The sequence below is a fragment of the Lepidochelys kempii genome, chromosome 13, assembly GCF_965140265.1.
Source record: "Lepidochelys kempii isolate rLepKem1 chromosome 13, rLepKem1.hap2, whole genome shotgun sequence".
Classification (NCBI taxonomy): domain Eukaryota; kingdom Metazoa; phylum Chordata; order Testudines; family Cheloniidae; genus Lepidochelys; species Lepidochelys kempii.
The window spans coordinates 30,708,242-30,729,995 of NC_133268.1; the positions used below are offsets into that span (position 1 = coordinate 30,708,242).

The 21,754-nt window shown below is 41.3% G+C and overlaps 1 protein-coding gene across 10 annotated transcripts in view; it reads right to left on the reverse strand.

Annotated features, from left to right (window-relative positions):
* The window catches only part of PHF20 (PHD finger protein 20), a 190,130-nt gene that overhangs the window by 83,605 nt on the left and 84,771 nt on the right, over positions 1–21,754 (reverse strand). For 8 of the 10 annotated variants that reach the window (XM_073310010.1, XM_073310015.1, XM_073310011.1 and 5 more), the window contains 2 exons: positions 12,872–13,147; positions 369–557 (listed from right to left, as the gene is read on the reverse strand). The exons of 1 other annotated variant lie outside the window; for it this stretch is intronic. In XM_073310010.1, the coding sequence (XP_073166111.1) occupies positions 369–557; positions 12,872–13,147 (465 nt within the window). The remainder of the gene's footprint in view (positions 1–368; positions 558–12,871; positions 13,148–21,754) is intronic. One more of the 10 variants, XM_073310016.1, reaches the window with a different exon arrangement.

Below are 21,754 nucleotides of genomic sequence, written 5' to 3' on the forward strand. Positions count from 1 at the left end.
TTGAGGTTAAGTGTTCTCTCACAGCTTATCTTAACTGCCTATTAGATCTTGAAGTGACTGACAATTTGGGATACCACAAATGATTTTTTTTTTGGGAAAGGAATGGAGTTTCATGAGCAAATTATTAGGATTTTCAGGCAGAATTCAGCAGAGGAAACTGCTTTGTGACAAAGAGCTCCTATTTAAGAATATTTGAAACAACTAAAACACTGAAAAATACTGCTTAATGTTCTCTTCAAGATTACAAAAGTATCTGAGAGGGGACAAAGGTAGGCCAAAGAATCATGTACCAACATTTATAACAATTTCTTATACTGCACTGAAGTTCCCCAACATAATCCCATGTTAGACCAGTTAAGAAGCCATACCATTTTCAGTTCTTTCCCTTTCTTGATGTTTCTCATGTGATCTGTCTATATGGTTCTCTTTGCTTTGCTCTCTAAGGGAAGACTGGTGAGCCTTTAATGAATTTACTGAGGAAGGAGCTGAAGTTCTTCTCTTTTCTATTTTCTCATCTCTATGTGGTGTAGTCCTTAGGGCTATGTGAAGAGGAGCATCTATAAAGAGAATAAAAATGAGTTGCATGCGTTAATATTTTTGTTTCAAAACTCCACCTAGAACCATGAAAAAGAGGTACTTGCCAGCAATAATTCTGGTTGTCTGAATGTATTGCCTCCCTAGAGCTACACTGTAGGATTTATATGCCTAGCTGTGTGACCACGGATCTGCTTATAAGCAGCAGTTAACAGCTGCTGGAGGGTGTACATAAAAAAAAAAAAAAAATCAATCACAGCTTTCCATATACAGAGGGTATAAATACTTTGCCCACCAGTCTTTCATCAGAAATTCTACCTCCAGAAGTATCCAGACTTTGAAGCAGAAAGGAGAAGGGAGGTGAATACGGCTCTATGGAGGCAACTGATTCAGATAAACTCTTTATCAATAAGAATTCTTGTAACACTTCTTCCACAAAGTGCCACTGTAGCAACCTAACAATGACAAGGCTGAGGGGTTCTTTTAGTTTAATAGTATCTGAAGCACTGCTCTCCAAAAACCACCCTCTGCCCTCAATAAAGCATCAAAGAGAATACTGATTCACAAAGATGTGAACCAAAGCTGCATATAGTAGCCCTACAAATTTCAAAGGATACATCTCAAAAAGGGCATAGTGGAACTGGAAAAGGTTCAACAAAGAGCAACAAAGATTATGAAAGGTACGGAATGGCTTCCATACGAGGGGAGACTAAAAAGATTAGGGTTGTTCAGGTCAGAAAAAAGATGACTGATGGGGGATATGATAGGGGTCTATAAAGTCATGAACTCTGTGAAAAAAGTGAATTTAGAAGAAGAGCCTTACTCACCTTGGGCAGTAACTGGAGTTCTTTGAGATGAGTGGCTACACTTCAGGTTGTTTAAATCCCTTTGGCCCATTCATGCACCCTATACTTCCTTGTGCCCCGCTCTGAGGCTAAAAAGGGTTACATGGGCAAACTACCCTCAGTTCCCTCTCTGCTGCAAGGGCACAGAGGAAACCCTGAAGCAGAGGAAGCACGCAAGCAAAGGAGCACTCATAGGGACACACATTTTTAAGAATGTCAGTTACTGCACAAGGTGAGTAACCTCTCGTTCTCAGAGTACTGCGTCTATGGGTGTTCCACTTCCGGTGACTACTGACCAGCACCCTGAGCTGGAGCAGGGGGGGTTTTGGAGTCAAGTCCAAGACTGAAGACAATACTACATTTCCAACACAGCATCTGATCTAGCAGTCTGGACCACAGAGTAATGCTTGGAAAAGGTATGTATGGAGGTCCAAGTGTCAGCCTTACAAACATCCAGAATAGGAAGAATTCTTGAGTAATGTCACTGTTATAGAAAGAGCTGTCGTGGAATGGGCCAGCATGAATCAACAGACACAACCTCATTCTATCATAACATAATACAATACAATCAGAAATCCACCTGGAGAGCCTCTGGGTGGAAATCGCCAAACTGTCAGACGTATCCGCAATAGTCATGAACCGTCATGGTTATTTCCTAAAAGACTTAGGCTATGTCTACACTACACACCTTACAATGGCGCAGCTGAAAAAACAGGAAACAACTGAGATGGGTGAACTGCAATACAAAAAGAAAAAAAATCCTGAAGTGCAAGGGCCGAAAACCAACCCTCTCCTCCGTTCTAATGACAGAATTACAGCTGAGAGAGATACCATCCTGAATTTTTGTGATTTCACAAAACTGTTTAGGAGTCTTAGATCTAGAATCATAGAATATCAGGGTTGGAAGGGACCTCAGGAGGTCATCTAGTCCAACCCCCTGCTCAAAGCAGGACCAATCCCCAATTAAATCATCCCAGCTAGGGCTTTGTCAAGCCTGACCTTAAAAACTTCTAAGGAAGGAGATTCTACCACCTCCCTAGGTAACGCATTCCAGTGTTTCACCACCCTCCTAGTGAAAAAGTTTTTCCTAATATCCAACCTAAACATCCCCCACTGCAACTTGAGACCATTACCCCTTCTCCTGTCCTCTTCTACCACTGAGAATAGTCTAGAACCATGCTCTCTGGAACCACCTCTCAGGTAATTGAAAGCAGCTATCAAATCCCCCCTCATTCTTCTCTTCTGCAGACTAAACAATCCCAGTTCCCTCAGCCTCTCCTCATAACTCATGTGTTCCAGACCCCTAATCATTTTTGTTGCCCTTCGCTGGACTCTCTCCAGTTTATCCACATCCTTCTTGTGGTGTGGGGCCCAAAACTGGACACAGTACTCCAGATGAGGCCTCACCAATGTCGAATAGAGGGGGACGATCACGTCCCTCGATCTGCTCGCTATGCCCCTACTTATACATCCCAAAATGCCATTGGCCTTCTTGGCAACAAGGGCACACTGCTGACTCATATCCAGCTTCTCGTCCACCGTCACCCCTAGGTCCTTTTCCGCAGAACTGCTGCCTAGCCATTCGGTCCCTAGTCTGTAGCTGTGCATTGGGTTCTTCCGTCCTAAGTGCAGGACCCTGCACTTATCCTTATTGAACCCCATCAGATTTCTTTTGGCCCAATCCTCCAATTTGTCTAGGTCCCTCTGTATCCTATCCCTGCCCTCCAGCGTATCTACCACTCCTCCCAGTTTAGTATCATCCGCAAATTTGCTGAGAGTGCAATCCACACCATCCTCCAGATCATTTATGAAGATATTGAACAAAACCGGCCCCAGGACTGACCACTGGGGCACTCCACTTGACACCAGCTGCCAACTAGACATGGAGCCATTGATCACTACCCGTTGAGCCCGACAATCTAGCCAACTTTCTACCCACCTTGTAGTGCATTCATCCAGCCCATACTACTTTAACTTGCTGACAAGAATACTGTGGGAGACCGTGTCAAAAGCTTTGCTAAAGTCAAGAAACAATACATCCACTGCTTTCCCTTCATCCACAGAACCAGTAATCTCATCATAGAAGGCGATTAGATTAGTCAGGCATGACCTTCCCTTGGTGAATCCATGCTGACTGTTCCTGATCACTTTCCTCTCCTCTAAGTGCTTCAGGATTGATTCTTTGAGGACCTGCTCCATGATTTTTCCGGGGACTGAGGTGAGGCTGACTGGCCTGTAGTTCCCAGTATCCTCCTTCTTCCCTTTTTTAAAGATTGGCACTACATTAGCCTTTTTCCAGTCATCCGGGACTTCCCCTGTTCGCCATGAGTTTTCAAAGATAATGGCCAATGGCTCTGAAATCACAGCCGCCAATTCCTTTAGCACTCTCGGATGCAACTCGTCCGGCCCCATGGACTTGTGTACATCCAGCTTTTCTAAATAGTCCCTAGCCACCTCTTTCTCCACAGAGGGCTGGCCATCTACTCCCCATGTTGTGATGCCCAGCACAGCAGTCTGGGAGCTGACCTTGTTAGTGAAGACAGAGGCAAAAAAAAGCATTGAGTACATTAGCTTTTTCCACATCCTCTGTCACTAGGTTGCCTCCCTCATTCAGTAAGGGGCCCACACTTCCCTTGGTTTTCTTCTTGTTGCCAACATACCTGAAGAAACCCCTCTTGTTACTCTTGACATCTCTCGCTAGCTGCAGCTCCAGGTGCAATTTGGCCCTCCTGATTTCATTCCTACATGCCCGAGCAATATTTTTATACTCATCCCTGGTCATATGTCCAACCTTCCACTTCTTGTGAGCTTCTTTTTTATGTTTAAGATCTGCTAGGATTTCACCGTTAAGCCAAGCTGGTCGCCTGCCATATTTACTATTCTTTCGACTCATCGGGATGGTTTGTCCCTGTAACCTCAACAGGGATTCCTTGAAATACAGCCAGCTCTCCTGGACTCCTTTCCCCTTCATGTTAGTCCCGCAAGGGATCCTAGCCATCTGTTCCCTGAGGGAGTCGAAGTCTGCTTTCCTGAAGTCCAGGGTCCGTAATCTGCTGCTTACCTTTCTTCCCTGTGTCAGGATCCTGAACTCAACCAACTCATAGTCACTGCCTCCCAGATTCCCATCAGCCTCCACTCTCTGATCTTCCCTCCCTCCATGCTGAACTGGAACTGGTTCTATAGCACTTATTCACAGAAGGGAATTGACTTCTTGCTTTAAGAGTTATTCATGAGAGGGGTCCCTGAGGAGGAACAGAAAAGGGTGGGGGGGAGCAGTGGCATAAGGGAGGGAGGTAAAATGGATAGCGTACTCCAATCTTATATCCTCCAGCACTCAATTGTCTGATACGATCCTCTCCCACATGGACAGAAAGTGGAAGAGACTGTCTCCAACAGGTGCATGGTGGGTAGAACGGTGTGGACACAGTTTGATTTTGTGAGGTTGTACCGGGTCCTTGACCAGCCTATCAAAACTGATGCTTAGATGATGATGATGATGAAGGCTCAGCAGCGGATGCACAGGGAGTAGGCAGTCTTTTCCTCTAGAACCTTGACTTCTTCCTGGGTGACGCATAAGTTCTTGAATTCTGGGAATGAAGCAGGGTGGGATCTTTGAGCCGTTTGGGAACTACTAAATTTGTTTGTTTGTAAGCATATAAATCCCAAAAGATCTCAACATGGCTCTGGGATTCTTAAGGGTATGCGGGGATTCATCAGTGGATTCAGCGAAGAGCTTGAGGTCATTCAAAGGAAAGGTCCTCAACCATGTTTTGGACCTCCTTTGGGAATTCAGACAGCCAGGATGCCCTCCGCATGCCTGCCGCCGTAGAGACAGATCAAGCTGCAGTGGGGACTGCATCCAAGGAGGCTTGTAGCAAAGTTCTAGCATCATTGCTAACAGCTTGAAACAGCTCACACTGATCAACCGGCAGATACTGAATCCAGGTGTTGAAATTGGCATAATTTGAGTGATTGTACTTCAACATGACAGCTTGATAATTTATAATCCTAAATTGAGGCATCAACCAGGGAGTTTGGTGCTGGATGGATCTGCAAAAGTTCAGAGTCATTTGCTGGGAAGCAATATTTCTTATCGGCCTGTTTACATGTTGGCAGTATCATTGCAGAGGTCTGCCACATGGGTTTGGCAGGATCCAACAGGGCCTCATTAATAGGCAGGGCGGCTCAGGGAAAGGGAGTCCATTGAAGGATATCCAGGAGCTTATGCTGAAACTAACTGAGCTCTTCAGAGGGAGCTGCAGGGAATCTGCATTATGCTTAATTAACTTATGGAAGTGTCTGAAGTCATCAGCCATAGTTGGTTAGGTAAACATTACAACTTCATCTGGGGAAGACAAAGAAATATTTGTTTGCGGAGTAGCCTCTTTATCTGCCCTGGCTCCTCAAATGATTCTTGCACTTGAGGTAGAGGAGAGGGGAGACACTCCTCTACTCCAACTATTCCCCACAAGAAACATTAGGGGCATGGAAAAACTGCTGTCAATATGCAGCTCAAGGATCCCCATATGGTCACTAGGGATTGGGGGTGTCCAAAGGGCTTGAACCAGATAGGGTGAACACAGGCCCATCTTTGATGCAACTCCCCTTCCCCACTCCACCCCTCTTTTCGAAAGCATCAGAAGGGAAAACCCTTGTCTGAAGAGTAGGGGAATCTTGGACTGAGACATTCAAATAAGAGGAGAATTCCTCCTCCTCAGCAAGGGCAGCTTCAGCACTCTGACAGTGGTTGAGGGTCAAGCAGTACTGGGGAAAGGCCCTAACTTGGAGACTCTGCATGTTTTGTTACCAATAACCTTTCAGTACCCACTAATAAGGCTGACTCTGGTTCCTCCAAAACAAGTAAGTCCTTAAGGAATCTGAACTCCTGCAGTACAGGGTGGATTTGAAGAATGGGGCCCCGTTCTGTAGTTAGTACCAAGGGTAAATGTTATTCCAGCAAGTCCCTTCTGGCCCAAGTAGTTGGTACTGATGATGATGCCTTGGGAGGGGTCAAGACCCTATATGAAATGTGGTGTCTTCCCTGTACTGAAGCAGTCTTTGTGGTCAACTCTGATGAAGACGTTACCGAAGGAGTTGTGGGTACCCTTCTGTCAGGAGGTGAGAATGCTTCATTTATGCAATGTCCTGTTTCTGCAGTACAGAAGGTCTTGGTACTGAGTCATGCTTGTTTCCCTTTTTCTCAGATGAGTCCGGAGCCATGGACACAGGATTAATACTAAGAGCATCTGGAGCCTCAGCCGTACCCAAAGCGGGATAAGATGACGCCACAGCAGTCTTGCTTTGCAAGGTCACAGGTTTTTTTGAGGTAGACTTCTTCTGCAGAGAATGGCTCCTCTTTCTATGCATCTCCTCTGTGAATTTACCTCAGGTAGACTCAGGTGAATGTGCCAAGAATGACATGTTCACAGAAAGACCTATGTTGGGGGGCGAGAGTGGGGGAAGAGATCTCCTGTCTGGGAACTGAGGGTGGCTGGAGGGAATGCTCCGTCATTAAACATCTCAGTTTTAAAATCCAATTTTTCCTTGCCCTGCCTTTAAAAGCACAGCAAATGGATATACAGGATAAGATTACCCCAAGCTACAGATAAACGGGAATACCCATCACTGACCAGGAAAGTCTCCCAAGAACCTCCCGAAAGCCCAGAGAGCCTGGCATATTCCAAGGTAACAGTAGCTAGAAGGGCAAAGTTCCCACCTCCCTTAAGGGAGAAAGGGATTGAGCAAGGCTTCCCCTAAACACCTAAATAAAATACAGCAAATAAAATAAATAGAATGAAGAAAGGTAACTAGACTAAATTGTCAACTTAAAATAGTACAGCACACTAATGCTTGTCTCAGGCCAAGGTAGTTGAGAGGGAACTGCAGGCAGTTCACCCACGCAGCCTTATAGGGCCTTGAAGCAGGGCACGAGGAAGCCATATGCACAGATTGAACAGACACTACCACCAAAAATCTCAGATTAAAGGCATAAGAGGTGTGAGTACACCTGAAGTGGGGAGCCCATAGGGACACCGCTTGAGAAGTTTTATTTACTCTTTCCCACAATGCAAAACCAAGGGTCATGTGATGAAATTAATAGGCAGCAGATTTAAGAGAAACAAGAAGTATTTTTTCCACACTAAACACAATTAACCTGTGGATTTCATTGCCAGGGATGTGACGGCTAGAGGTACTGTATTCAAAAGAGAACAAGATATCCTCCATGAACTTTAACCAAGACAGTCAAGGATGCAACCCCATGCTTGGGGTGACCCTAAACTTCTCATTGCCAGAAGCCAGGAGAGGAAAATTGCCCTGCTCTGTTCACTCTCCCAGAAATTCTGCTATTGGCCACTGTCGAAGACAGGATACTAGGCTAGTGGTCAGACCCAGTATAGCAGTTGTTACAATGTTCTTATTGCAGATATATGCCACTGAAGCTGCTGTGCGCCTAGGTGAGTTTGCATTTATAATACCTAAGTGTCTCAAAGCTCTCTAATTCATAACATGACATGATGCATAGTCTTATCCACTAGCCATCCTTTAGCTGTCTAGCTGTTTTTTGTTTTAATTATAAATGCCACAAATAGTCTGCTTAATTTTCTGAATGGCTTAGTCATGTTTAACAGATAACCAGCTCTTCTCCTAGTATTATTTTGGGGCTTTGGGAAAGAGACCAGGAGAAATACTGACAGACTAAGTACCACCTGGTAATTTTGGACTGTGGTGTCAAGTAGGCTGGACAGCAGAGCCTGCAACACCAAGACCCTCCTGGACAAGTTGGCAGCCAAGAATAACAACCTTTCACAGAGATCTAAAATCGCTGTGGCACAAATGGACCATCTATATGCTTGGTTAATAATAAACTCAACTCTAAAGGATCATTAGGCCACTGAGAAGGAGGTAGAAGTTTAAAGTCTTTAAAAATTGTTACACTAGGAGATGAACAAACTCCATGACTCTTCACATGGACAACAGAAATAGTAGCTAAACAAACAGTAAATGAACATTCTGTAGCCAGAGATATCTGTGAAGACATCAGAAACATGAGAAAGGAAGTCCAAGACAGCAGGAACCACAAAAAAAAACCTGAGTCAAGGACTCTGGCTTGAGCATGCATTTCAAACTGGTTCCATCTGGCAGCACAAAAGTTATCTCAGACCTGCCTTGATCTCCACAGAAAAGCACAAAACCCTCTGCTCTAGAAACCTAGCAGCCATGGTAAAAGGTGCAGGGACTGACATCCTTGATGGTCCACCCTGGTGTTCTACTGTGACAAGACTTGACTCAAGGAAGACTGATTGGACAATCTTTGTCAGGGCTAGAAGTTCTGAGAATCAGGTCTCCCACAACCAGGTTGGTGCCACTAGAATCACCACTTCTCTGTCTTACTGAATCTTTGTTAGTACTCTGGAAAGAAGGGAAATGAAGAAAAGGCATGAAGGAGTTCTTTCCCTCTGTATCCTATTTTTGAGCCGAACCTTGAACACTTTCTGATTTGTAGCAAAGAAAGTCAAATATCAGAAGGATTGCTGAGTCTCATCTCAAGTTGTATGCAATGTTGTTGTAGCCCTGTTGGTCACAGGATATTGGAGAGACACCGATATTAGAAATGTACTCTAAATACATTTCCCAGATCCGAAGTAGAGCTCTGTATAAGTCTCTATCAACAGAAATTGGTTTAATAAAAATTACCTCACCTACCTACATTAATAATGCATCATTCCCACAGATGGATTATCAGTTACACAGAGGTAACCGAATTCCCCTTATTTGTTCAGGTAATACATTGCAAACACACTATCCGAACATTTCCATTGTCTGCCCTCTGATGTGTGAAAGAACAAATGTGAGAACCAGCCTAATGAGCCTCAGTTCTAGCTAGTTTACATGGAGTCTCTTTTCCTGAGGTCTCCAAAGATCACAGACAGTGAAAATTTCCCAGATATGTTGTCCCAACCCCCAGATTGTAGGCATCCATGCCTATCATTATTTTAGTATAAGGGTGTGAAAAGCAGATCTCCCTCTCTAGCAGCATTAACCATAGTAGAAAGTTTTCAACTAGCTTTCGACAGATGGGAGAGATTATCAATAAGTCCAAAATGTGAGCGACTAATCCTTGTAAAGGCTGTATCTATAATCTTGCAAAAGTGTGTCTTTTGGGAAGATGGTAAATATGCATCCACTATCAGGCCCAGTGCTATGTGAACAAGTATAACATACTTCCTTATCTACTTTTTCCACATCAGATTGTGTAGATGTCTATCATATCCCCTTTGTGATCTCTTTTCTAAGATGAAAATCCTAATCTTATTAATCTCTCCTCATATGGAAGCTATTCTGTATCCCTAATAATTTTTGTTGCCTTTTTCTGTACCTTTCTAACTCCAATATATCTTTTTTGAGATGGGGTGACCATATCTGTATGCAGTATTCAAGATGTGGGCATACTATAGATTTATATAGCAGCAATATGATATTTTCTGTCTTATGATCTATCCCTTTTGTAATGATTCCCAACATTGTTATCTTTTTTGACTGCCGCTGCACACTGAGTGGATGTTTTCAGAGAACCATCCCCAGTGATTCCAAGATCTCTTTCTTGAGTGGTAACAGCTAATTTAGACCCCCCATCATTTTATGTGTATAGTGGGGATGTTTTCCAATGTGCATTACTTTGCATTTGACAACACTGAAGTTTAAAGAATCCTTATTGCGGTAACAGGGACAAACTATCCCCATGTGTAGAAAGAATAGTAAATATGGCAGGCGACCAGCTTGGCTTAACAGTGAAATCCTTGCTGATCTTAAACACAAAAAAGCAGCTTACAAAAAGTGGAAGATTGGACAAATGACCAGGGATGAGTATAAAAATATTGCTCGGGCATGCAGGAGTGAAATGAGGAAGGCCAAATCACACCTGAAGTTGCAGCTAGCAAGAGATGTTAAGAATAACAAGAAGGGTTTCTTCAGGTATGTTAGCAACAAGAAGAAAGTCAAGGAAAGTGTGGGCCCCTTACTGAATGAGGGAGGCAACCTAGTGACAGAGGGTGTGGAAAAAGCTAATGTATTCAATGTTTTTCCTTTGCCTCCGTCTTCACGAACAAGGTCAGCTCCCAGACTACTGCACTGGGCAGCACAGTATGGGGAGGAGGTGACCAGCCCTCTGTAGAGAAAGAAGTGGTTCGGGACTATTTAGAAAAGCTGGATGAACACAAGTCCACGGGGCCGGATGCGTTGCACCCGAGACTGCTAAAGAAGTTGGCGGATGTGATTGCAGAGCCATTGGCCATTATCTTTGAAAACTCACGGCGATCCAGGGAAGTCCTGGATGAGTGGAAAAAGGCTAATGTAGTGCCCATCTTTAAAAAAGAGAAGAAGGAGGATCCCGGAACTGCAGACCAGACAGCCTCACCTCAGTCCCTGGAAAAATCATGGAGCAGGAAAGAGTCCAGCAGAGGGCAACAAAAATGATGAGGGGACTGGAACACATGACTTATGAGGAGAGGCTGAGGGAACTGGGATTGTTTAGTCTACGGAAGAGAAGGATGAGGGGGGGGATTTGATAGCTGCTTTCAACTACCTGAAAGGGGGTTCCAAAGAGGATGGCTCTAGACTGTTCTCAGTGGTAGCAGATGACAGAACAAGGAGTAATGGTCTCAAGTTGCAGTGGGGGAGGTTTAAGTTGGATATTAGGAAAAACTTTTTCACTAGGAAGGTGGTGAAACACTGGAATGCGTTACCCAGGGAGGTGGTGGAACCTTAGTCTATTACAAAAAGACTAGAATTTCTATAGATCAAATTATTAAAAGAACTAGAAATGCAGCTCAGAATCAGATCCTATAAAGTAGGAACCATCACAGACACAGACGAGACAGGAAGCAGAAGAAGCCCATCTCAATCATTCTCTTAAGCATTAGCAGTTCTCCACAGTATTTTTTCCACCACTACTTATTTAGCTTGTTTTAAATGTTATGTATAGTAAAACTATAAAGGGTAGTTACCGTTAAAAGCATTCCCCTCTAACTCATTTAAGAAAAATTCTGCCTACACTTTTAGTCCAATTTTTTTAATTTTGCTTTTTTTTTGCGCAAACTGTAAAACTACTTGGAATGTAGGATTTTTAGTTTTGTAGGATGCTAAAAACTACTTTCAGATATGTAAGTGGTATATGAACAGGAAAGGCAGCCTCTCAAATGAGGAACCATTGTCTTTGCAAGGATATACATGAAGATAATCTAAAGATCATGATAGGGGGTGTGTTTAAAGCTATATGCATCTTGCTTTAATTCTGGTTTAAAATAACTAGCTGCTTCTTTTTAATTAAACACAAAAATTTTGCAAGTTACATTATTTAACTGTATAAAATAATTAATTTTACAAAATGTTAATGCAACATTAACGCTTGAGATTTTAAACTAAGAAAAGCCCAGAAATTGAGAATTTAGGTAAACACTGTAGTCTTGTTTTTATCCCTATGCACTATAATGTGGCACAAGAAGATATATTTCGAAAAAAATATTTTACAAATATGGGCTAAGAGCAGAAGAAAATCCATAAAAACTCCTATTTAAATGGAACTACAATACAAAAAAACAACAAACCTAGCCCAGAGTTTATCTGAAATATCATGCATAATTCTAGTGAGCACAGTGTTGAGCACAGCAAACAAAAATATAAAGCAGAACACAACCAATAAGATTCCATTTTGAAGGGTACAGGTGGGTGTCACCTAATGAGAATCCTGCATTTTCCCATGTCCTTCTGATTTTTCCCCTCTTCTACTCAAGTAAATTATACAAAATTATTTCACAAGAACTCAACTCCTACACCTGTAGTCATGCAGAACAGGATTCTTGTCAGAGTTCCACCAGCAGCTTAAAAGCAAGCAACCGTAATTACCACAGAAATCACAAGTGAGATTGGACTTTTAGTTACTTTTATCCCTTCTTCTGAATGAGGAGAGTGAAAGATTGAGAAAGAAATGAGTTAGATATTTAGATTGGTTGATGAAAGAACTTCTCTTGTCCTTTCCTCTTCTGAGAGTATTGTTTGGGGAAGAAGGACATTGCCAAGCAAAAATAAAATGAAAGGATTCCAGTATTTCAGGTGTATTTTTTCTTTTTTAGTTAAACACACAAAGGTTTAATAGTGGAATAAATTGCTGAAGGGGAGGAAAAGAAGCTGCTAGGATAAATCAGTTCATGAAGTAACTTGGCCACTTTCTGGAGGGCATCATCTTCTCTAACCTCTAAATGATATTGTTACATTATACCATTTGTATTTATGTTTCTAAATAACGTCTCTCAATTCAGGTAGATATTTAAAAGAAGAAAAAGAAGATGAACCCAAAGGACCCTGATATTCTATGATTCTATGACCCTTCTTTGCCTAATATCTATCATGTAATTGAAATGTTTTCCACTAATTTTCCTTTCCATTCTAGATACTAGAATGCTCCTTAGAAATGAAGATATAGCCAACATACTTACACAATGAACCAGACGTAGTCCGCCTTCTGTTTAAACTTCGTTTGGCTTTTTCAGAAGCCAAAAAACCTCTTGTTTGAATATTTCTTTGTACTGGACTCTGCTGTGGTTCTGGTTCTTTCTCCACTCCATGAAAATATTTCATATGATAATGTAGCAACTTCGCTTTGCGGAATGATTTTGAACAGTCCAAGAGCTTGCATCTAAACTTGTGATCTTGGTCAACAGTCGCAGCTTTTGAAGCAATAAAATCATCTGTTCTCTTAAAAGTTTTTGTTACTGTAAGGACAAAACAAATAAGATTCCCCCATGCTTTTGCTATATTTATCAAATGATTCGCTAAACTTAAAAAAAATTAAGAAACTAACATGTATTTAAACATAAAATACTATATTAGCTATGAACAAAAAGTATTGTTGCTATTACCTGCTTTTGAGATCAACAGCCTAGATAGGGACTAACCTGAGACTGTTTTCCTTATTGTCCTTTGATGAACTACTACTGAAATCTCCATAAAAATGTTCATTAACCAACTGCTATTGTAATAGGGAACACAATATATTAGAGAGACTTTGCTTAACTGAGCTTACTTGGGCCAATGGTACGTATCACTGAAGCCTGGAGTACAACAGTAGTACCAGTGATGCTGTCCTCTATGGAAGCAGCATGAATGCTACATTTAGGGCTAAATACACAGAGGCAACATGGAGCAGGAAAGTAAATTGTTCTGGAGCAACTGCATCTGAAATGCATTCAGTTTTGGGTACTACATTGTCTGAAAGAAACTGACAAACCTGGAAGAGTTCAAAGAGAGAAAAGCAACAGAAGTACTCAATAGTGCAAGACAGACTGACTCCTGGGGAAAGCAGGACAGCTTCATACACACACAGCAGGTTGCCGAAGAGAAAAATGGAGAGATTTAACAATCTACAGTTATTTACTGGGAGCGAACAACGAGAACAAAGACATTTTTTTAGGGTTGTGCATGGGGGAAAATAAAGGAGAAGGGGGAAGAAAAAATTAAGAAAGGCAAAAAATTTAGGCCTGGGATCAGTAAGAACTTCCTGACAATGAGGGATTTCAAATTATTTTGTTAATTTCAACAAACCTAAACAGGGCCATGCAAGTGGGTTAGCAAAATTTGCCAACATCAAAACCTAAAATATTGTATTCATAAAGAACAAAACATATAACGGAAGTGGAAGGAAATCTGATTAAATTTACAAGTAACATGAAGTTGGGAAAATATTGTTCAATTGCAGCAGAGAGGACCAAGAGGATCTCAGGCTTCAATAAAAGAAATATTCTAAAGATGACATGGGAAACTATTGTACAATTGTCATGATTAGACCCTGTTGAGAGTCCTGTATCCAAGCTTGGTGCATCTTTCTTCCACAGGTTGCAAAGGTACAGAGAATAGCTTCTAACTGATCTGATAAACTGAAGTTTGGAGAAGAGGAGGCAACAGAGGAATTGAGGATGGGCTGGAAGGAGAGAGAAAGGAAGGGAGAACTTACTGCAATGGGCACAAAGGAATCTATTCAAACTCTAGGGCAACAATACGAAATACACAGACATGCCTGAATTTCGAACTACAAAGTTCAGATTATCACCACATACAGGCATTTTCCCCCCCTTCATACAATAATGCCCACCTGGAATTCTCTGCTCATGGGAATTAATATAAAGTTGGTGTGCAACTGTTCTACCCAGGGAGACTTTGGGAAAAAAATTGTACCCCAAGGAAGTACAATCTCTCCCAAGATTGACAGTAGGAAAGGAAAAAGTGTGCAGAGGTGGAAGGGGGAAGCTCCTCCTCTCCCACAACAGCCCAGGAAAAACTGGACCTTGATTACTGTGATTCTTGGTCACATGCACTAGATATTAACAGGAATTATCCAATTTGGGGACAGTAAGGTACTTTTTACTGAGGACATACTAGCAATGAACTTTCAGAGGTTCCATCTTTTTCTGGAGCACTTTTTCTGGGGGGGACGGGACAGGGGGAAATGAACTCAATATTGCAAACAAGCAATTTCCAGTGAATATTGATGTCGATCAGTGTGAGCCCTCTATGTATCCCACCATTTATTTTGGGGTCCTTATAACCTAGAATGCTGAAAGAGAAAATGACTTACCATAATTCTGGCCTTCTGCCACAGATCACCAATCCATAAATCATATATATCTTAAACCTCTGGCTTGTGAGGGATCCTATCTGGATTTAGAATTTTCATCTAAGCTGTTGGGTAATAACCAGTAGAGGGCACAAGCTAAAGCATGCAGACTTTCTGACAGTCAGTAACTGCTTATCCTTAAATTGCTTTTCATACAAATAGGAACTCTTCTGAACTCTACCTCTCACCTACCCACTGACCACTCAATCTACTGCTTCATGTATCTTCAGAGGACAAAATCTTCAGTTACATGGGTTATTCTGTTTTCTGTTTATTCTTTTAAAACACGGCTTTCTTCTACTCCTCTGGAACTTCCCCATTTTCGAAACTAAGGCCACGTCTACACTAGAGTTTTGTCAACAAAAGTTATGCCAATTAAACCACTGTTGCATGTCCACACTATGTCCGCAGACCACATCCACACTAGCAGCTCTTCCATTGACACAAAGCAGTGCACTGTGGGTAGCTATCCCACTGCACAACTGGCTGCAGGATGCTTTGGGAAGGCTTTGAAAATGTCTCATGAGGGCAGGTACAGCTCACAGAGCTCTTCACACTGAGCAATGTCAAAGCTTCCCAGAGCTTTGAAAGGGCAGGGGTGCATGCCTGCAGGGAAGCCAAGTTCAAAATAGTGAGCAGAGCAGTCATGATGGGCATTGTGGAATATGGGGGGAGACCAGTTATGTCAACATAACGAATGGCGGCATCTACACTGATGCTTTGTCATTTTAGCTTTGTTGCAAAAAGCTGTAAGCCTCTCGGAAAGGTGGTTTTATTTTGCCACCAAAAGTAGCTTTGTAGTGTGTACACCTCCACTGTTTTGTTGGCAAAACCTGCCTTTTACTGACAAAACTGTGTAGCATAGACAAGGCCTTATTAAAAATTAAGCCTGCGAAACCAGGATTTGAAAAACTACTCTGATCGCATTACTTACGTATTGTACCTCTTTCTAGCATCTTGAATGTTTCCAGAACCCACTGCAATAAAAATGTTGCTGTCTAGAGTAAAAATGTCGAAGTCCTCAATTAGCAGCCTTTCAGCGTACAAGATTACTTGACCCATTGCAAACGGCACCTGAGACACCAATTACACCTGAAGTTATGAGGTTAAACGGAGCCACATAGCCCAAACATTTGCTTCACCTGTGCCAGCGTTAAAAGGATAGAGGAACTGGAATACAAAGAACACACTGAAAGATTGGACATGCAAGCACAGAGTGCACAACCAGTGCAAACTTCAGCACATGCTTCAGAGCTGGGGAGATGAGGCAATTTAAAGCCTCCCCCTTCAGATCAAGAGGTGGATTCAGCCCTTCAACTTTATTCAGTGTGATAAAGTGGAACGTTGAAGATACTGAAATGGTTCTCTTGAACCTATATCTAATGACTTGTCAAAATGCCAGTCTCCAGTGCAGAGCCACTGGCTGAGGCAAAAACTTTGACTCTACTCTTTTCTAGAGCAGCCAGGTGGCATGATGCTTGCCCATATTCACTGGCTTGAGTTGATAACTTTTATGGTACCTTGGGAGGAATCATGACCCATGCTGCTGCAGGATATGCAACAGTCCTGTCAACTGGAGGCAAACATTTTCTGCATTTGAAGGGACTAGACTGCTTCTCCTTACCTGAACACCAAGGCCAAAATGACTAAAAAGTTTGTGACTAAAAACCTATGTAGACTGAATCTTTGATGCATGTCCAAACTAACACACTTCAAGCATAATCTTAGAAAACAACACTAGGAACTTCTCAGCAGAATCACGGAAGCATAGAAGGCATTTTTAAAATCAGAAACCAACCTCTGAGTATCAAGCATGCCCATGAAGAGCCTAGCACCAAGAATATCTGTGGAGTGATTTTGAGCCTGTTCGCAGACAGAAGAGAAAACTCGTACTAGCTGTCAGAACAGCTGATGAGCACTCTGGCTCACATCCTATTAGTTGGAATGCCTCTTGACTGAGTTAATTCCCATCAACCAGTCACCCCTCAGAAGCAGGAGATCCACAAGATGGAAATCTACTGTACCAGTAATCTTTTTTCCTCATCATTTTTTACCAATTCAAATACAGTAGCAGAATATGACCATTATCCTTTAAAATTTTAACTAATTTTTATATATATATTTTTATAAAATGTATGTATGTATCAGTCACATGCAACACTATTGTTGAAAATTATATCAAAACTTCAGGAAATTTAAAATTTAAGTTGCATAAAGCAATATTTTGCCTATGTTAAGTATACTATACATGAAGGTATACATTAAAAGCCTAACAAGCAATGAAAAGTATAATAGATGCACATTTTGAATTGGTTAGCAATGCTAAACAGTGCAGTGTGTCATGTTTTGAGATGGATGTGGCTGCACAAACCGAACCCTGAACTCAACTCTCAGCAGGTAACAGAGAAGACACCAGTTTTTAAGCAGTTTTATGTTTAAAAAGTTATTGTTAATGTTCCCACACATACAGATTGTGTGCGCGCTGCATGCAAATTACACAACAATCTCACAGCTAAACATGCAGCACCAATACCACACACAGCCAAGGATTAAAAATGAAGGCTAGTCATTTTACTTGACTTTGGAATATTCTCCCAAAAGGAAGAGATGGAAATTCTATTCCTTGTGACATTAGAACTAAGCTGTACAAACAACAGATGAAAATATTAGGGAAGAATGCTCCATTTTCCTGAGATGGTAGGTCATTTCCATCTCCGATTTCCAGGATCTTACATTGCCAATTTAAGAGCATGCACACAACAGTAAAGGCAGTCTGCGGATATGGTTGCTCAACAAGGTATCCAAGCTGAACTCTCAAAAACAAATAGCTGAAGCAACTTTCCTGTTTGGTCATTTAAGATATTTGGATGATTCATTCATGGAATGAATCAATTCAGCTTTAAAACCACACAAAGCACCTTTTTTTGCTTTCATCTCCACAGATACAACCCCTCTTTGAGAGACAAGAATACACAGACACAGAGTCAGCACAAGATAAACCAGGCATACAGCTAGAACAATGCATATTTAAAACCAAGAGTTTTCATTATCCTTTTTAAAGACAAATGAGGGATGAAGAGGAGAGTTAGAGTGGAACCTGGTTACTACCTGGAGTGCAAGTTTTACAAGCAAAAGGAGCTGATTCCTAAGGACTAGTCTCCACTAGATAGTTCTGCCAGTTTAATTATATCAATATGGTTAAAGCAGCAAATGTTCCTAGTGAAGAAACAGTTTTATATTGATACAAGTGCTTACACTGATATAGCATATTTCAGATCCCTGACTGGCATCAGCTACATCGGTATAAGCACTTTTATAACAAGTAACTAGAGCTTTTAGCAGCACAGCGATGCTGGCAAAAATCACACCCCTCACCAACATAGTTATGTTACCAAAACCTGCTAGAATAGGCCTGCCTTAAATCTGCAGAAGAACAAAGTTATTCTGAGACTGGTTGACCAAGTTGTCAGTTTCTAAGGAAATAAAAAGGGACACGGAGAGTCAAGTGCAGACACACCAAAGTAAGTTGGCCACTCCCCAATGTCACAATCTTAGTTTTACTGCATCCCAACGTAGGCTACCTGTATGTTTATGGAATGATAGAACTTTTTTTGTTCATCAGATAACAGTTTGGGGTCAATGGTCTGCGAGGGATGGATGTGCACCCTGGAACCCAGGATAGATGGGAAAAAGATGGATCTCAGTGATATCTCCCATGACTGCCTACTGCTGATGTGCTTCTCATTTAAAGTGAATATATTGATAATTTCTCCTGAGAAGATCATGCAGTCAAGTCTGCGATGGGATGCAAGACAGTTACGCTACAGATATGGCTGCATTCACTGATAGTAATCAATAATACTAACACTTTTAATCACAGAAAATCTATTTTGGTCAAATCAACAGAGACTGGTTCTCTGATAAGTATAACCACTTAAAGGCTTCCATGGTTAACAATGGGTTGGATAGGTTTCAGAGTAGCAGCCGTGTTAGTCTGTATTCGCAAAAAGAAAAGGAGTACTTGTAGCACCTTAGCGACTAACAAATTTATTTGAGCATAAGCTTTCGTGAACTGTCAGGGATGGGCTAGGTTTAATTAGTCCTGCTTCAGCACAGGGGGCTGGATTTCATTACCACTTGAGATCCCTTCCAGCCCTACATTTCTATGATAACTGAATATGCTATCAAATTAATGTTTTACTTTTACTTTCTGACAGCACTTACTCTTTGAAAAAATAAGTGAATGATTCCTATTCTTAAAATCTTTCCAATGAAATGTCAGCAAAACAAACTCAGTGTAGTTACATTCAGCATATCTTGTGTATGTCCATCTATAAATACTTGACATTTTTATATTATGTATATTTTACTAGAAGAAGTGGAAAATGAAATGTCAAATCCAGAAAATCACCTCTGATTTCCAGCAGCCTACGTTTAATGACCCCAAACCAGAGTCAGAGGAAAAGAAACCACAAAGAAAAGACCAGAATTTTTGAGGTAGGGACAAGTACACCATGCACCATTATATACCGTATTTATTGTGCCTTTAGAGTTTCAATAGTTCATTCAGTCTCATACCCTAAATCAACTTCTATGTTTCTTTAGAACAGCCATGGCCTGAGCAAGCTCTCCCATTTGCAGTCTGGCAATCAAAGTCAATCAAGTTATCTTACGACTCTTGAAATGATTAAGGCACTGCCAGTTTTCTACAGAATTCTCAGAGATGTATGCACAGTCAAAGCTCATCTCTACATGGGCAAAAACAAAACTACACACGCTCCAGGGTCATGAGCTAACTGCAGATTTCCCTTCTCCTAGGCAAGGGACCAAACAGGTTTGTGAATGTAAGAAAAAGGGCAAGTGAGGGGGATTAGTGTTCCTTGAATTCATGAATATTTGATTGCACACCAGCATTATCCTCTTCTACTGTGCCCTGTAGTAAGCAGAGCTTCCATCTGACAGCAGCTGCAGGTGTGCTTCACAGAGCTCTGCACTAGAAACCTGAGAAACTCCCTCTTGGAATTCCAACAGACATTCAACTAAAGCTCCTGTTTTGTCCTTTTCCTCCTCCAGCCCCATACAATCCCAGCTCAAACACCTTCTCACCTCAGCAGGAGGAGGGTTCTAAGAGGGAAAAGACGTCAGGATCCAGACTACTGTAGGGAACATGTGGAATCCTGAACTCAAGACCTGGGAGGCAAGTGAAGGAGGAAAAGATTTGCAATTGTTTTAATTTTTAATTCAAAGGATTACTTGAATTTTTTCTAAAACTAATAGAACATACTGTTTGAGATCCCAAATCATTACAAAACATGTGGATGTACAGATCACAAATAAACACATTTTAAAAGGTGTCAGAACCCGAGTTAAGATTGCTCTGGGTTGTCTGTTTCTACTGTAATATTTGATATTACAAGAAAAAGTATTCTTTATACTGCTATAGTTAGTGATGCCTTCAACTCTTGTAAAGGAAACAGAACTCTGAATTCAGATCTTGAGAGGTAACTAAAGGAAAAACCAATTTTCAGCTACTTTCAGCATTTCAGTTTATAATTATTTGGAATCAAACATTTTTGAAACTACTTAAAAACTTTGCATTCTAAATGAATATATAAAGGTATCATGGTAGCTTTCCCTTTTCTAGCTTTTTATTAAAGTTAACTGTTAATCCAAATGTTTTACAACCTTTCCCTGTTATAGATTCCCAACGCCAAATGGGACCGTTGTGATCATCTAATCTGGCCTACTGTATAACACAGGGCAAAGAACTTCCCCCAAAACATCCAATCTTGGGTTAAAAATGGTCAATAATGGATAATCCACCACAAAACCTGGATAAATTGTTCCAATGATTAATTACTCTCACTGTTAAAAATTAACATCTCATTTCCAGTCTGAATTTGTCTAGCCTCAACTTCCAACCACTGGATCATGTTTTACCTTTCTCTGCTAGACTGAAGAGTCCACTGTTAAATATTGTTCCCCATGTAGATATTTATAGACTAATCAAGTCACCCTGTAACTGTCTCTTTATTAAACTAAGGAGACTGAGCTCCTTGAATCTACTGCGATAAGGCATGTTTTCTAATCCTTGAATCATTCTCGTGGCTCTTCTCTGAACCCTCTCTAATTTATCAGCATCCTTCTTGAACTATGGACACAAGAAAGGGATACAATATTCCAGCAGTGGTTGCACCTGTGCCAAATACAGAGGCAAAATAAGCTCTCTACACCTACTCAAGATCCCCCTGTTTATGCATCCCAGGATCACACTCGCTCTATTTGGCCACAGCATCACACTGGAATCTTATGCCGATTATCCACCACAATCACCAAATCTTTTTCAGAGTCACTGCTTCCCAAGATTGAGTCCCCCAACCTGTAAGTATGGCCTACTTTCTTTGTTCCTTGGCATATACATTTAAATTTTGCCATATTAAAACACGTGATTTACTTGAGTACAGTTTACCAAGTGACCCAGATTATTCTGTATCAGTGACTTTCCCTGTTCATTTTTTACCAGTCCCCCAACATGTGTGTCATCTGCATCCTTTATCAGTGATCATTTTATATTTTCTCCCAGGTCACTGATTAAAAAAAAATTAAATAGCATAAGGCCAAGAACCAATTCCAACAGGACTGCAAACACACCTGCTCAATGACAATTCCCTATTTATAATTACATCTTGATACCGATACGTTAGCCTGT